Raw genomic sequence first — 18,289 nt, forward strand, 5'->3', positions numbered from 1 at the left:
CAAAGCCAAGAATGTGTACAAAAGGAATGGGAAATACATAGGAAGTCCTTATAGTTCTACCTTTAGCTCAATCCACTCCTGGCTTTGGCCAAAAAAAAAACGCAACAAAATCTGCAACAAAAAAAGCTGCATTTATACAATGTGGGGCCTTAGCCTTAAAGTGGTTATCTGGTTTAGAAAACCCATTTTTAGAGAGGGTCTTCATTTCAGCACCCTCATCAGTTTGCGAGTGCAGAGTAACAACAAAGGAGATTGCTCACTGGGGACAGTCTCTTTAAAAAAAGGAAGTTCAATATAAAAATAAGCTTTACATGTCCACTGAATGTTCATGTCATAAGCATGTATGATATTCTTGTAATGTTCCTGCATCACATTTATATTTATACAGAGGGATTGCTGACTCTCCGAGCAAAACCCCCTAAATTAGAAGAATATGAAGAAGCAGGGAGGAAATTCAAGTACTGCTTCTGTCTTCTGGTATGTACTAAACACATAAAGTGAACCATACAGTACTAAAAAGAGTCTTTCTATAATTCTATAATTTGTTTCTCCTGTCTGTCTACATAGGCACGGCTTAGAAATAACATTATGAATCCCAGTTCCGTTGAACTTGTTCACTTCTTATTTGGGCCACTTAAAACTGTAAGTTTATTTGTTCATTTTTCTCCTTTATTCAAAAAGTGTACATTAGAATAAAATTTCTATAAAATGTGTAATGTGTTTCTTTACTGTTTTATTGGATCTTTTGTTTAGATCTGTATGGTGACTTTGGGCAAATGTGATTCATAATAAAATTGTATTAGTAGAAGGACTCGCATTTCCCACCATTCAGGCCCAAGCTCACATCTCTTCCACTAATATTCAAAGCTGAAAGTCATGACAAGCTCAATTCAGTGAACTGTCAGCTTTGCCGATACCTGCTTCTGTTGCAGAGATATTGATGCTGTTAGTTTCAAAACCAATATCACTGCTCTGTCAGAGAGGATGCTTCACAGCTCAGCACCATCACTAGGCGGTGAGAAACGCTCCTCTGATGGTACACTTCTATAGACTTGTTCTGGATGGCATTGAGCTGTGAAGCTGGCCCTTCTGACAGTGCAGTGAGGTTGGTGCCAAAACTAACAGTACTGATATCTCTTTAACCCTGGGTTCACACCAGCGTCCGGTCTCCGTTCAGAGGTTTCCGTATTCTGCATGCAGAAGATGGAAACCTGTCAGACCTTGTCCGGCCGTGAGTGCCGTTGAGCTTTTTGTGCTTTCCACGGCGAAACCGTTTTTTTAAACCGGACACATAGTCCTGCATGTATGACTTTGTGTCCAGTTAAAAAAAAAAACGGTTTCGCCGCGGAGAGTACAAAACCCTCATTGGCGCTCACAGCCGGACATTTTTCAAACCCATTCATTTGAATGGGTTTCGGGCCTCCAGTTTTGGGCCGGAAACGGAAATCTGAAAGCGGAGACCCCGGGCGCAGATGTGAACAAGCCCTAACTAGGGCAAAGCTAACAGTTCCCTGAAGTCAGCTTTCCAGCTGTATATAACATTTTCAATGTTAGAGAACATGAAAGGCCCTCTTTAACACTGGAAGACCAGCATTCATTGAGAAGAAAACATACCCAATGTGTAATACAGAGGTGTAGAAGGTCCTGGACCCCAATGCAGTCAGTAATGTGGCCCCTACCTACCATGTTCCACTAAGAATAGTGTCATTTTTTTATGTGGCATATATTTTCATGAAGAACCTTTGAGGCCTACTCAGTCCATAACCTCTTAGTGACTTGTACCTCCCTGTACAGCTACACCCCTGGATCATTTGGTTTCCACTCAGTATGACCCCAGTACTAATTTGGCCATAGGAGTTTTGCAAGATGATAATGTACTAATCTAGTAGCAGTCAGTAATGTTAAAACATGTCCATCCATTTCTGTTATCATGCTGTATTCATAAAAAGAAAGGCCAAAGAAGACACAAACAAGTCATTATAAAATGATGAAACTTGTTAATGCCTGATAGTCATCTTAGTGAAATCCTGTATCTTTCTAAGTTTATGTTCACATGGCGGAAACCTTTTCTGCCAGGTGACTTCTCCGCGTGGGTAGCCACAGTGCATGGGCATTCTGTCGTGGCATCCCACTCCTGATTAGGCCCGAATGAATGGGCCTAAGCAGGAGTGTGTCTCAAGCCACAGACGCCACAGCTGACTCAACCGCGGAATCTGTGGGAAGATAGGGCATGTCACTTCTATTTCCCAGCTAGCTTAAAAAACAGCTTGGGACTCCCACTGAAATGACTGGGAGACCTTTCTGCAGGCAGATTTTGAGACAGATTCCGCGTCAAATCTGCCTGCAAAAAACTCCATGTGAACATACCCTAACAAGGATGTATATCTGAGGGGATATATACCTGCTCATGGGCTCCAAAGTGACTAATAAAGAAATATACAGACAAACATAACTTGGCCTATAGAAGTTGTTGCAAAAGTTTAGTGGTCTTTGCGCTATAAAGTGTTCCCTGTTGAATGAGATGAAAATCTAAACTTTTTTTTTTTTCGGTGGACAGCTGGTGGATAGTTCTGGAGGTCCGGAAATGGCTGCTGATATCAAAAGTCCAATGCTAACCAAGGAAGCTGTTGCTCTGTTGAGCGAGTGCTTAGATGACAAAGAAGTAGAATTATGGAATTCTTTGGGGCCAAACTGGACCAAACCAAGGTAAGAATAGGTTGGACAGTTGCACATCCTGCAATATATAGCCATTAAAGTTGAAAAAAAGATGTATGTTCATCAAGTTCAACCAAATGATGGGAAAGAATATGACTGAATGGACGAATGAAAGCAATAACCATTCTATACATGTCTATAAGCATCAATGCTATTATGCTGTAAAATGATAACTAAATTGTTTATGAAGCTGTCACCTTTGATCGCTGTGACCAGTTCCTGGGGTAGGCTATTCCACAGGTTTATAGCCCTTACAGTGAATTAACCTTGTTACCTAACAGTGCAAAGTAAATGGCAAAGCATTGCAGTAGCAGTCGCATTCCCAGCCTAAAGTGCATACACAATCTAATACCCACCCCTCAACTACAACAGACCACCGCAACACCTGGATATGTGTCTTGCGATATCTTTACCCTTATTATCACATCTTGTTACTATAGTCCATTTGCCATGTAGCCAATCTCAGCAAAATGTAGTTTTTTCTTTCCTAAGGGTACACAATATTGTTGAGCTGTCACTACTATTATAAATTATGCTGAATATCCTTTCTCCATAAAGACTGGAATTCCCGCGGGACTATAGCGAGCCGTACACTCCCACCTTTAACAGCGGATGGATACCCAGCTCTGATGGAAAACTTTGGGAAGATCCAGTTGAGCTTCAGCATCGCCATGAAGAATTAAGGTCACAGGTGAGGACTCTGCATGTGGCAGTGATAAATACATACAGTGAAAAAATATAGGACCAGTTCTCTATCCTTGTTAAATTTTAGAGATGAGCGAGTACTATTCGAAACGGCCATTTCGAATAGCACACACGCAGGGGATGGAAACCCGGTGGCCAGTTTTTAAACCCATTCACTTGAATGGGTTTGCAATTGTGACCGCCTGTGTGCGTCGTCTGCCTGTCTGCAGGGAAACCGTTTTTTTTAACCGGACACAAAGTCGGACATGCAGGATGTGAACAAAGATTTCTGTCGCTTCAAAGTAATAATTTCTTTGGTCAATATTCTTGCATACAGTTTTATATGTAATGTAGAATATAAGGGTCTCTACATCCAAGCACATCATTTGCCCACAAAGGAATATAGTGGCTGAGTTTCTTCATTTTTCAATGCAGTTATAACTTCTGGTAGGAAATTATGTTCATGTTTACAGCCAGTGGAAGAACATAGTGCCGTATCGATTGCGTAACAGATACTGTAAAAGCGGGCTCGGCCCCATTGACTTATGAACTGTCTATTTCTCTTTCTTGAAATAACAAAAACAGATACGTTCACCCTTGTTAACATTATTACGTCTATTATCTGTGCATTTATGACTATGTCAGACAGTACCTCACTTTATAAGAGGTTGTTGTTGCTGCTGATGTACCTAGCTCCAGTCTATAATGGAGACATTTGTATCTATCTTCAGCTTTGTATTCACATCTGTGCTCTTGTCTATCAGGCCTTTCATATCCTGCGTGCAGGCAAAATAAAAGCAAAAATAATAGCTTCCCAACAGACCCCATTATATTCAATGGAGTCCTCGAGATTCCTTGTTGTCCACCATTAGTCAAATCCCTTACTGTTTAGTCTGTTCTTCTCTTCATACGATGAAACAGAAGAATGGACTGAACACCACATATATGAACCCAGTCTACACTTGAGTAGCGTTAAACATCTTTAAACTGAGCAATTGTAATAGTAATATATAAAAGGTATTTTCATTTTATAGACATTTTTGTCCATTGACAATTTTATATACTTTGTTCAGCTCTTCATTTTATTTTGTTTTATTTTCCTTGTAGCAATCGACTCCTCAAGTTCATCAGCCGCCACCTCCTCCAGCGCTGAATGGGTACGTACTATCCCAATAACAGCTAAAGGACCCTATAGCGATAGGCTACAAAATGTAATGCAAGGAGGTATCATATGTACAATTGATGTATTTACTATCCTGCAGTGTGGTGCCCATTGTCTGATTCCTGTACATCAAAATTCTTCTATTCTTCACTAACTTTGAGGAAGTGATCTTGCAGCTAAAAAAAATTTTGCCCCTTGGGGACATGTAACTAATTTGGTAGCGCTCTCAATTCTAGCACAGGGTATGTTGTGGGTGGGTCTGCTGCAAGGGACATCCCTTAGTAGTCCTGGTACGTGTGGTCTTAGAATCATGTACAGATTTTACTTCAGCAAAAAATCATTTAGTAAACTAAACATGTCTGTTATTTAATTATAAGCCTGTTGCATATCGCCATCATGTTCTATAGAGCTGTACAGAAAACTTGAAGGCTGAGGCCCCACAATACCAAAACTCTGCTTTTTTGTTGCAGATTTTGCTGTGTTTTTTGAGCTAAACTCAGTAGTGGCTACAAAAGGAATGATAAATATATAGGAAGTTCTTATATTACTACCTTCTAGCAAAATCTGCAACAAACAACAAACTTTTCCACAATGTGGGGAATTGACGTAAAGGGGTTATACTGTTTTAAGTAATAGGCCATCAATATTAGATCTGTAGGTGTTCAACAGCTGGGACCCCTGCAAATCAGCTGCACCAGGACAGCCTAAAGAGGACCTTTCCTGTCATTTTACACCAGTAGTATTATGTATCGCTAGAAAGCTAACAACTTTGCCGGTATAGTCCACAGTGCCAGAGTTATTGGTGCCCCTAGTTTCATAACAGATATCCTTCCACTCTCAGAAGGCCTTATAGCTAAGTGTCATCACTGGGGTGTGAGGCACCCCCTCCTCACAGAACTCTTCTATAGCCTTCTTCCTCACAGCCTAGCTATGATACCGATATCTCCAGCACCAGGGCGCAGACAGGCAAAGCTGAATTTAGCGCACTGTCAGCTTTCTAGTGCTGGCAGAGGACATGAAACATCCTCTTTAGGTTACTATAGTGCTGCCTAATTGAAGTCTGTAGGGAAGACACCACTACAGTTTATATGGCTAGTGAACAGGGTGACCAGTATGTAAATCTTACTGGTAGTCTGATGTCCCAGAGTAGCTGATCTGCAGGGATCCCATGTATTTCTGCAAATCTAATATTTCTGCAGACCTTTAATTTTACCTCCGCTAAGGACGAACTTGTTAGGTACTCATTCAGACATACGCATTACCCAATGATTGTATAGTGCAGAAAGTAGCAGTGGCACATGTTACATAAAAGATGTATACCATTGTATTTTACAGCCACCGTGAGACAGACAACAAATGCGTGAGCTGCACATATGATTTTGTTGCCAGAAACAGCAATGAATTGTCAGTGTTACATGGAGAAATATTGGAGGTATGTCTTATATCAGCTGTCTCAGTCCCTTAGCATTCTACTAGGTGTACATTCTCAGGATGTATTCTTTTCAAGCCATGATGTTTCTCTCGGCCCAAGATTGGTAGTTACAGTCATCACTTATGCTAGGTTCACACTAGCGTTCAGGTTTCCGTCCCGTCCTTCGCGTCCACTTAAGTTTCACCGATTTTATACTGGAATCAGCGGAGAGAAATGTGGAGTGAAGAATAGACTTCTAAATGTATAGGTTTCTCAGACGTAATGGGTTACAAGAGGGGAACTAACATGGTCAAATGTTCACCATACAAAACTATTTCTTTTTTTGTTTAATCTCTTTATGTTAAAATTGTGAAATGATGAATTACAAACTATATCCTTAGATATATACATACATGTAAAAAAAATGGGTTAGTATCAAATGTATGGAAGACATTCATTAAATGTTCATTCACTATGAATATCAAAGCATTTTCTGTCTTATGTCTTATACCTGTTTTTCACTACTTTTAGGTTTTGGATGATTCCAAGAAGTGGTGGAAGGTGCAGAATCGCTTTGGACAGATCGGTTATGTCCCTTACAATATACTTGCTCCTGCTACAGCAGACGAACTTAACAAAGCAAAACAAAATGGAGTCCCACCTGGGAGCCCCATAAAGGTACGGTCAAAGTGGCGGCACTTAAAATCAGCAGTTTGCTACATTTCCTTTTACCCAACAAAGAAATACACAATTATATATGGATAAATTGGAGGTTGTCCATAGCTTTATTAACTAAATATAAGAGGAATCTTGTTCATTATTGCATTAACCCACTGAATGCCAATGCTATGATCGCCATTGTTTCACCAGGCGACATAACAGCTTCTTTTTCCAGCCTTGGAAAGGTAACAAGGTTCTGCCAAATGGAGCTGTGCAACCTGATCAATGAAACAGCAATTATTTTACTGTAATAGACAAAAGATAAAAACTATCGAAACAAATGATCAACATAAAAGGGGGCGCAGTTCTTTCCAGGGTGCTGGGCAGAAACCAAAATAAGTAAGCCTCCCTGCACCTCCCCTATATTGTTTGGCCAGTCCACCAATTGGCAGGGATTGGGAGAGACAGAAGGCAGCCGCTATACCTCCGCCATTCAAAGGATTCTAGACTTAAGCAGCCTGGAAGCCCAAATTCTGTAGGATTTTAAATCCCTTTTTTTAACATTTGTATACAGAACAGTTACATAATATTACAATGTGTCAATAAGATCAAACTGAAATACAAGCAACCAGAACTGGATTTAATAAAGATTAGGCGATTAGGCCTTGTTCACATGGTGGAAAGTCTTTCACCCCAAATTCCTCTCCAGATTTTGACCCTGTACATCCTGTGGCTTAAAGCCAAATCAGATCTTCTGTGGGTTAACTTGTGGATTTTACTCAGACCTGGTTCACATCTGTGTCGGTAATCCATTCGAGGGAGTCCGCATGGGGACCCTCCCCCCACGCCCCCGAACAGACTACTGAACACATTGGCAAGCGGTGTGCAGTGAAAGCATATGGACCCATAGACTATAATGGAGTCCGTGCGCTTTCAACACGGTCTCCGCACAGAACATGCAGACAGAAAAGTAGTTCACGATCTACTTTCCTCTCCGCATGTCTCGTGTGGATACCTTGCGGAAAGCAATTATATTATAGTCTATGGGGTCCGTGTTCTTTCACTGCACACTGCTTGCCGATGCATTCAGTAGTACGTTCAGGGGGTCCCCGAACAAATTACCGACGCAGATGTGAACCAGGCCTCAGACACAAATGATCTAATGAGCAAAGGATTCTGTTGGCGAATCAGCTGCGGAATCTGCAATAAGATCGAGCAGGACACTTATTTTTTTAGTATCCTGAAAAAAAAAAAAAAAAACAGCTAACGCTGCTGCGTCCTCTAGAAAGCTGATTTTGAGAAAAGATCCTCTTCAGAATCAGCTCCAAATTCCTCCATTTGAACATACTCTTATATAGATAGCAATACATCAATATCAGTGATACAGGATGTTGTTATTGTAGATTGCACATATATTTCCATGCATATACCAAGTTAGTAAAACAATATCTTAAGTTAGGGCTCGTTCACATCAGCGTTCGGGTCTCCGTAGTTCAGGTTTCCGTTTCCTGCCTAAAACAGAGGCAGGAGACGGAAACCTGCAGGACTCTCTCTCACCCATTCATTTGAATGGGTGAGAGAGATGTCCAGCCGTGAGCGGCGGTGAGCGTTTTATGCTCTCCGCCGCGAAACCGGGTTTTATAATCCGGACACAGAGTCGGACATGCAGTACTCTGTGTCCGGATAAAAAAATCCGGTTTCACTGCAGAGAGCCTAAAACACTCACCGCCGCTCACGGCCGGACCCGGTCTGAGCTTTCCAATTTCTGGCATGCAGAAGACGGAAAGCTCAGAACGGACAGGAGAATGCAGGTGTGAACCTAGCGTAAACAGTATTATGAAAGAGGAATAAGGGTACATTTGTGAAGAAATGGGTAGGGCAAAATAAATGGCACAAAAATATGTTTATGTACGGTAACTCACCTTAAGAAGTCCTTACAATACAAGAAAAACAGGTTTCACCTCTTAAACTGAATGTATTACCAGAAAATTACCTATTTGTAAAATATTTTTTGGCAATGTTTTTTTTATTTTGCATGTCAATATTTATACTGTATTTAAAAACTCCTAAAATCTAAAAGTTTTTACTCTGGCTACGAAACCTTATAATAGGCAATTTCTTTGTACAAGTCATGTCATTATCACCACAGTCAGCTGCACTGTCCAGGTGCAGGTGTCGGACCCTTGCAGATCTAATATTGAAGGATAGGCCATCAATATTAGAAAGTGGATAAACCCTTTAACTAACCACTCTTTTTCTTCCAGAAGTCACAACCACCAACACCACCCAAAAAGCCAGCAAAATCAAATCTAATCAACCCCGGACAATGGGATACAGTAGATAGTCAACATCCACCACAGACTACTGTCCAGCAAGGTAGGATTGGACCAAGATGTTATATAGAGTTTCTAGACTTCTACAAATTAGACAGTCTATGACATGCTGAGGAGATGTGGAGTCAGGCTAGGTTCACATTTGCCTTTGGGTTCTGTTCCGGGGTCCACTTGGGGACCCTTTCCAACAGAAACCTAATTTACATAAAAAAGTGGTTACTTTAGGAAACCTGCAGACCCCATAGACTATAATGAGTTTGGTGTGGTTTGTGCTTGGTTTACCCCCAAAAGGGGCGAACGGAATCCTCAAAAGTAAAACAAGCGCTTATGTGAACCCAGTGTCAGATAGCATAGGATGTTCTGGACAGTGTCCAGTGAAATGGTTAATTATATTTGGTAGACTACTACTACTTATTACTTGACTGTCATGGCCAGTACTAGAGCTGGTTAGTGTGGGTGATATTGTAAATTTAACACAACCACTCATGTTCAAGGATTTCAATGAAATGAATTTTTTTTCCTTAGAAAAATATGACAGAATAAACAGTATGAATGAAGAATTGCTGCTCAGACTTGCAAATGGTCGAACAAACCAACAGAAGAGCCTACATATCCAGAAGTCATCAGATACCTCCATTCCACTTGATGAGGAATCCAACCCATCCGAGGTTGCCGCTTGGCTCCAGGCCAAAGGCTTTAATACCCTGTGAGTCTTCACCCTCTTTCCATCATCCAATTTGTTAGTCATGTTTAGTTTGTCCCATAAGTTGCCACTTATTGAATTATCTTCTTCAGGCCCTACTATAATAACTCACTGGAGTCCTCTCTAGAGATCGTTCTCCATGCATCCCCTCAGTATTGTCCAATGTAATCAGGAAGAGCAGAATGAATGTTAATATTGCTTGTCTAATAGGACATTGAGACTACCATGAGCCCAAGGCTGTATGAAGATAGGGCCCCACCAGGCAAAAATTTTCAGGGCCTTTTAAAGGGATTCTACCATTGAAATGAATTTTTTTGTCGATTACACGTCGGAATATCCTTTAGAAAGGCTATTCGTCTCTTACCTTTAGATGTGGTCTCCACTGCACCGTTCCTTAGAAATACCGCAGAAATCTCTCGCAGCGATGGGGGTGGGCCCCAGCGCTGAAAATGCGATGGGGGCGTCCCCACTGCTGCTTGAGAACACGCTCCAGCGATGACTCTATCTTCCGCTGGATCCTCCCCTTCTTTTGTCATCTTCCTTCTGCGTCACCACTGACACCTGCGCAGTTGGCTTTGCCAGTGAGACACTAGTAGAGCATGCCGGCCGGCGGCAATTTTTGGGAGGCCGCTCTTGCTCTTGTAGTTCAATACAGCAGCAGCCTCCCAAAAATGGCCGCCGGCTGGCATGCGCACTCGGCTCCATTGGTGTCTCACTGGCAGAGCCAACTGTGCAGGCGTCGGACATGATGCAGAAGGAAGACGAGGGAAGAAGGGGAGGATCCAGCCTAAGATAGAGGCGTCGGTGGAGCATGTTCTCGAGCAGCAGTGGGCACGCCACCATCGCATTTTCAGTGCGGGGGCCCGCCCCCATCACTGCAAGAGAACTAATTTGCATACCGGAAAAAATTCCGACGTGTGATCGCCAAAAAAATTCATTTCAATGGTAGAATCTAGAGATGAGCGAACACTAAAATGTTCGAGGTTCGAAATTCGATTCGAACAGCCGCTCACTGTTCGAGTGTTCGAATGGGTTTCGAACCCCATTATAGTCTATGGGGAACATAAACTCGTTAAGGGGGAAACCCAAATTCGTGTCTGGAGGGTCACCAAGTCCACTATGACACCCCAGGAAATGATACCAACACCCTGGAATGACACTGGGACAGCAGGGGAAGCATGTCTGGGGGCATAAAAGTCACTTTATTTCATGGAAATCCCTGTCAGTTTGCGATTTTCGCAAGCTAACTTTTCCCCATAGAAATGCATTGGCCAGTGCTGATTGGCCAGAGTACGGAACTCGACCAATCAGCGCTGGCTCTGCTGGAGGAGGCGGAGTCTAAGATCGCTCCACACCAGTCTCCATTCAGGTCCGACCTTAGACTCCGCCTCCTCCAGCAGAGCCAGCGCTGATTGGCCGAATTCCGTACTCTGGCCAATCAGCGCTGGCCAATGCATTCTATTAGCCCGATGAAGTAGAGCTGAATGTGTGTGCTAAGCACACACATTCAGCACTGCTTCATCACGCCAATACAATGCATTAGCCAGTGCTGATTGGCCAGAGTACGGAATTCGGCCAATCAGCGCTGGCCAATGCATTCTATTAGCCCGATGAAGTAGAGCTGAATGTGTGTGCTAAGCACACACATTCAGCACTGCTTCATCACGCCAATACAATGCATTAGCCAGTGCTGATTGGCCAGAGTACGGAATTCGGCCAATCAGCGCTGGCTCTGCTGGAGGAGGCGGAGTCTAAGGTCGGACCTGAATGGAGACTGGTGTGGAGCGATCTTAGACTCCGCCTCCTCCAGCAGAGCCAGCGCTGATTGGCCGAATTCCGTACTCTGGCCAATCAGCACTGGCTAATGCATTGTATTGGCGTGATGAAGCAGTGCTGAATGTGTGTGCTTAGCACACACATTCAGCTCTACTTCATCGGGCTAATAGAATGCATTGGCCAGCGCTGATTGGCCGAATTCCGTACTCTGGCCAATCAGCACTGGCTAATGCATTGTATTGGCGTGATGAAGCAGTGCTGAATGTGTGTGCTTAGCACACACATTCAGCTCTACTTCATCGGGCTAATAGAATGCATTGGCCAATCAGCGCTGGCCAATGCATTCTATTAGCGTGAACTGAGTTTGCACAGGGGTTCTAGTGCACCCTCGGCTCTGCTACATCAGATTGCTACATCTGATGTAGCAGTGCCGAGTGTGCATCAGATGTGTAGTTGAGCAAAACTGACTCAGCACTGCTAAGTCTCTGCATTCGCATAGGAATGCATTGGCCAGCCTTCGGCCAATCAGCGCTGGCTCTGCCGGAGGAGGCGGAGTCTAAGGTCGGACCTGAATGGAGACTGGTGTGGAGCGATCTTAGACTCCGCCTCCTCCAGCAGAGCCAGCGCTGATTGGTCGAGTTCCGTACTCTGGCCAATCAGCACTGGCTAATGCATTGTATTGGCGTGATGAAGCAGTGCTGAATGTGTGTGCTTAGCACACACATTCAGCTCTACTTCATCGGGCTAATAGAATGCATTGGCCAGCGCTGATTGGCCGAATTCCGTACTCTGGCCAATCAGCACTGGCTAATGCATTGTATTGGCGTGATGAAGCAGTGCTGAATGAGTGTGCTTAGCACACACATTCAGCTCTACTTCATCAGGCTAATAGAATACATTGGCCAATCAGCGCTGGCCAATGCATTCTATTAGCTTGATGAAGCAGAGTGTGCACAAGGGTTCAAGCGCACCCTCGGCTCTGATGTAGCAGAGCTGAGGGTGCACAAGGGTTCAAGTGCACCCTCGGCTCTCCTACATCAGAGCCGAGGGTGCGCTTGAACCCTTGTGCAGCCTCGGCTCTGCTACATCAGAGCCGAGGGTGCGCTTGAACCCTTGTGCACACTCTGCTTCATCAAGCTAATAGAATGCATTGGCCAGCGCTGATTGGCCAGAGTACGGAATTCGGCCAATCAGCGCTGGCCAATGCATCCCTATGGGAAAAAGTTTATCTCACAAAAATCACAATTACACACCCGATAGAGCCCCAAAAAGTTATTTTTAATAACATTCCCCCCTAAATAAAGGTTATCCCTAGCTATCCCTGCCTGTACAGCTATCCCTGTCTCTTAGTCACAAAGTTCACATTCTCATATGACCCGGATTTGAAATCCACTATTCGTCTAAAATGGAGGTCACCTGATTTCGGCAGCCAATGACTTTTTCCAATTTTTTTCAATGCCCCCGGTGTCGTAGTTCCTGTCCCACCTCCCCTGCGCTGTTATTGGTGCAAAAAAGGCGCCAGGGAAGGTGGGAGGGGAATCGAATTTTGGCGCACTTTACCACGCGGTGTTCGATTCGATTCGAACATGGCGAACACCCTGATATCCGATCGAACATGTGTTCGATAGAACACTGTTCGCTCATCTCTACTAGAATCCCTTTAAACATTTATTGGAGTGCTCCATCAAATCTCAGTGTTAGGTTTGGGTTTATATATTTGCATACAATGTGTAGAACATAAACTTAGGTTGCTGCTGAACCCAAGGATCAGCTATGTCTGGTTGAAGACTATTATATTTTTAATGGCCTAGCAGCCTAAACTGGAGTCCATTGTGCAGTCATTATAAAATGACAGCGTGTTTTTTAAGATGTGTCATAAACTGTACATCATGTGAATATGGGCTGAATTCAGTGTATTACAAAAACAGACATCACATCAACAAGATTTTATACTTTTTATTATACATGATACGTTTTGATCTTCGATCTTGGGACCAAACCCACCAATTTGTGCAGGACCTGCTGATGTGTATGACTCTCTCACGCCCAATCCTTTTTTATTAGGATACTTATCTGCAACTAGAGATGTATGGCAACAATTCACTTGCCTCTCACTATTCAGAACACATGCAGCTATAGCTTACCTATTGAGGGGGTGATAACATTGAAATGTAGTATGACATGGCACCCATTGAAATCAATAGGTGACCGTGTAATGCAGAGGTTAAATGATAATATTATTCATATTAATAATCTTTTTTTTTTGCCATTTTAGGACAGTAAAATCCCTTGGTGTGTTAAATGGAGCTCAGTTGTTTTCTCTCAGAAAAGAAGAATTAAAATCTGTGAGCCCTGAGGAAGGTGCAAGAGTTTACAGCCAGGTCATGGTGCAGAAGGCTCTTCTAGAGGTATAACATCGCAGACGTATTCCTTATAGTGTTTGTAATATATATGTATCATGAGCCAATTCAGTGGGTGCCAATGATGGGCTACCACAGGGTTTATTTCTAGTCTACCCTACAGATCTATATAAGAGCTCTGTACAGAAAACCACTGAATATTCTTATATCAAGCTTATTTCTTAAGTTGCTTCATTTTTATTTGAGATGCTTTAGAACAATCACTAACAAAATACACAGCAAAAACTGCATGTAAACCTTTAACTCCAGGAACAGGAGGCTGATAACTTTGTGATATTCTCTTTTAGGACTCCAAAAAGATCTCAGAACTGGAGGCTGTGATGGAAAGACAAAAGAAAAAAGTGGATAGTGAACTTGAGAAAGGCAGTCTCTGAAGGGATTTATTAGGCTACTCGGACTTGGCAGATGCTATTTAATGTCTTCCAAAGAATATATAAATATATATATAATATATGAACTGAAATATATGAATGTACCAAAGACGACCTCCAGTCATATCTGCTGGAGAACCTATCACTACGGAGCTACTGAAGAAAGAGGCCATTCCTCAATGTGTCTTGGAATTTAACGGGATATAGCGGTCAATGCCTTATAAACAATGGGATGGGAAGTTCTGCAAATGCACTATGCCTTATTTCCACATTCTCTAAATGAAGAATTTGTATAAAGAAATTGGTGACCACTTCTGACCTCTTATATTCTCCTGCAGCTTGGTTATGGTCAGGAATACAGTGTTGTAGTTTATTCCTTCAGGGTTTATGATCTGATTATTAGCTTTTAATGTTACCTGTTTATTAATGTTACTGATCTTTAGTCTATTGTTTGCAGAGCAGAGGAAAATCCTCTATTATATTGATATTTTTGCCAAAGTTTTGATATTCTGTATTTTACATGTGGGTGACTGAGGGCAAATCGCCTGTACGGGTATTGTAGGAGGAAAGTATGTGAGGTGCAGTATATGTTTGGACTCATGAGCAGCAATTCTGACTACACCAGCATGGTTTATAGTTGCCTTTCACTATATATATATATATATATATATATATATATATATATATATATATATATGATAGACTGTAGAAGTGCAGAGTTACATATGTCAATAGGCACACTCCAGTCTAATAAAACATAATGCTACTGATAAGATCAATTTAACAGTACAGAAATTTAGGTGGTCTTTTGGACTTTTGACTCGCCTGTATATACCATATATCTCAAGTGATGGGTCATACAGTAAATTCTTCTGTAATCTCTTTTTTTCTATTGTATGTAATTATGTCTGTCTATTTAAAGAATAAATTAAAGGGCTATATATTTCTGTAAATAAAATACTTTCACTGTGATCCCAATGTCTACCTAGTTCTTCATGCTTTATAATGGGTGCAATATGACATGCAAAATAATATATTTATGATTCTTTATTTACTGGATTTGGTGTAATATCCACCCAAGACTTCTTTTTCTGGATGGTATTTGGGCCTCTGTAGCACAAGCTGTAGTGTTTTTTCCAAGACTCTTCTCCCCTGGATCTCCTTTTTGGTTGTCTCTCCGTATGGTATGGCCCAAAACTTCTGGTACAGTTATTGAGCACATTAACATGATGATCCTCCACAATGCAGCCTAGATCTTGTACCATGTACATGAAAATATTCTAGAAATGATATAGTCCTGAAAGTGGGAAGTACTACCATTTTTAGGGCTAATACAGTACTATACTATTTTTTTCTAAATATTTCCTAACACAAATTCCCCAGTGGGGATTAACTTGTTGAATGGTGGACCAGACCGTGGGCCATGGTTACCATTCTGTAGCATCCCCTCTTCTTACAATAGTGTGTAAACATCTAGGAATTCAGCAGACCAGTTACTGGAGTTATGGGAGCCGAATCTTGTTCCTTTCTTGTCTGATGTAGAATTCTGGGTCTTTTTTTTCTGGATTTTTCATTTTCTAATGTGCTAAATGTTTTCTATTGGTGAAAGGTCTGGACTGCAGGCAGGTCAGTTCAGCACCCGGACTCTTCTTTCGTGAAGCCACGCTGTTGTGATGGATGCAGTAAGTGGATTAGCAGTGTCCTCCTGAAATATACAAGGCCTTCCCTGAAATGATTCTACTGGCCTCACTAGATATTCATGCATTGTATTGTGCAATTCCCCATGACAAGGGAATTGAGGTAACCCAATATTTTCTCAACCAAAAGAGACCACATATGTTTCCAAATAATGTATTTGTTCTTGCGCTCCTCACATTTGTGCTGAAGTATTTTTGTTTTGGAAATAATTCTTCCATCTCCTGTGGGGACCACCATGGGAAGTTCATGTGCGCCAAGCTATGCTACTGTTCTCCAGGACTGGTAGAAGGATAGTTTTTGGCTTGATAATGGTGAGCTAGAAAATAGACTGTATTGGAAGGCCACGCCACAAATAGTTTATCGTGGTAGTATAGTCTTCCCCCATAAATGTGGGGCATTATTTAAGGGTGAAACAAACTGCTCCTTTTTGTTGGGGTTTGAACATGATACATGATTCCTTAGGCAAAGATTTCGTGAGAGGGGCTATCCCGATTGTGTCTTGAGGAAAGCATATTCTATTGCCAGGACTGAGGATAGAAATCCATTTTTGAGACCTAAGATAAAAATAGAGGATGAGAGACAGCCAGACAGGGTCATTGCAACATTTGATTTCATTAGGTAAATGATGATGATACCTAACTATGTATATCCTTCAAGCCTGAATATGGCCCATCTTCAGTCATAAATTCATTCCTTCTGTCATGCAGCTCCTACACTCTGGAATGCACTGCCTGGACCTGAGAGATCAGAGAGATCTCATCCTTTAAATCAAGACTGAAAACACATCTGTTCAGTCTGGCATTTGAGCGCAATTAATACCTACACTATCTTGCCAAGTGCCCTTGCCCTTTGAATCTTACATATCTTCAGTCTGGCATTTGTGGGTAAATAATACCCGCATTGTTTGTGGAGACGATTCAGTGGTTGTTACACTAGATCATGGAGGCTGTACAACTTCAGTTAGGGTTCTGACTTGTGAGGCTGGTTGGGTGTCCCTAACTGGATTGTCCGTGAATTTTGTCTTTGGCAATATCATGAATAGATGGTATCTCTGACAAAGTTCTTTTCACCTAGATAATTTACCCCTTTGACTCTGAAATTGACTGTGCAGCCGTTTGTCATATTACTAGATGATTCCCAGAACTCATTCATGTGACTGGGTTTCCTCCTCCTCCTCCTCCTCATCATCATCAGCTGCTGACTCATCAGCCTCCCTGCTCTCACCTCCCCCTATGTACACACAGCATACAGTGCTCACTGAACCTCCGGTGCTTGTTGCTGGCTAATTAGCATATCAATAAAAGTGGGCTAATTCAAAAACGGCTGAGGTATTAACAAACAAAAGGTATGTGTGGAATAGCCTTTCTAAAGGCTATGCAAGTATGTGCTTAGATAAAGATGAGTTTTCCAAATGATAGAATCCCTTTAAAGGGATTCTACCATTAAACTACCTTTTTTTCTAATGAACACATCAGAATAGCCTTAAGAAAGGCTATTCGTCTCCTACCTTTAGACATGGTCTCCGCCGCGCCGTTCCGTAGAAATACAGGTTTTAACCGGTATGCAAATGAGCTGTCCGCAGCAATGAGGGCGGGCCCCAGCGCTGAAACACCGATGAGCGCGTCCCCATTGCTGCTCAGAGCTCTTTCCTGCGCCACCTCCTTCTTCTACAGCAACTCCGCCTCTTCTGGCTTCTCTTGCTCTTATAGTTCGATACAGGAGCATAGAGAGGCCACCCCAAAATGGCTGCCGGCCAGCTCCTGTATTGAACTGCAAGAGCGGCTACCCAAAAATGGCCACCGGCCGGCTCCTGTATTGAACTGCAAGAGCGGCTACCCAAAAATGGCCGCCGGCGGCCTTTTTGGGGTGGCCTCTCTATGCTCCAGAATAGAACTACAAGAGCAAGAGAAGCCAGAAGAGGCGGAGTTGCTGCAGAAGAAGGAGGCGGCGCAGGAAAGAGCTCTCGGGCAGCAATGGGGATGCGCTCATCGGCCTTTCCCTCATTGCTGCGGAGAGCTCATTTGCATACCGGTTAAAACCGGAATTTCTACGGAACGGCGTGGCGGAGACCATGTCTAAAGGTAGGAGACGAATAGCCTTTCTTAAGGCTATTCCGACGTGGTAATTAGAAAAAAAAGTAGTTTAATGGTAGAATCCCTATAAGTCAAACCTGTCCTTACACTTACCTTAGCCATAAAATAATTTAGGCTTATTAATGTAAATGAAGGTCGTTAACATAAATTGATTAATAATTTCCCAATAAAATTTCAATGGAAAATGATTTATTAAATCCCATGCTAATCATGTCATAAAAGGAAACTGAACCATAATATAGGTAAACTGCATAATGGTCTAA

The 18,289-nt window shown here is 42.3% G+C and overlaps 1 protein-coding gene across 2 annotated transcripts in view; it reads left to right on the plus strand.

Moving 5' to 3' along the window:
* The window catches only part of EPS8L1 (EPS8 signaling adaptor L1), an 84,775-nt gene extending 69,949 nt beyond the window's left edge, over positions 1-14,826 (plus strand). For both annotated transcript variants that reach the window (XM_075280105.1, XM_075280106.1), the window contains 11 exons: positions 389-477; positions 568-642; positions 2,558-2,706; positions 3,274-3,406; positions 4,507-4,556; positions 5,897-5,993; positions 6,504-6,650; positions 8,897-9,008; positions 9,491-9,671; positions 13,720-13,852; positions 14,152-14,826. In XM_075280105.1, coding sequence (XP_075136206.1) covers positions 389-477; positions 568-642; positions 2,558-2,706; positions 3,274-3,406; positions 4,507-4,556; positions 5,897-5,993; positions 6,504-6,650; positions 8,897-9,008; positions 9,491-9,671; positions 13,720-13,852; positions 14,152-14,238 — 1,253 coding nt within the window. In that variant the 3' untranslated portion in view covers positions 14,239-14,826. The remainder of the gene's footprint in view (positions 1-388; positions 478-567; positions 643-2,557; positions 2,707-3,273; positions 3,407-4,506; positions 4,557-5,896; positions 5,994-6,503; positions 6,651-8,896; positions 9,009-9,490; positions 9,672-13,719; positions 13,853-14,151) is intronic.
* Positions 14,827-18,289: the final 3,463 nt, after the last annotated feature.

The sequence above is a fragment of the Leptodactylus fuscus genome, chromosome 6, assembly GCF_031893055.1.
Source record: "Leptodactylus fuscus isolate aLepFus1 chromosome 6, aLepFus1.hap2, whole genome shotgun sequence".
Taxonomy (NCBI): Eukaryota; Metazoa; Chordata; class Amphibia; order Anura; family Leptodactylidae; genus Leptodactylus; species Leptodactylus fuscus.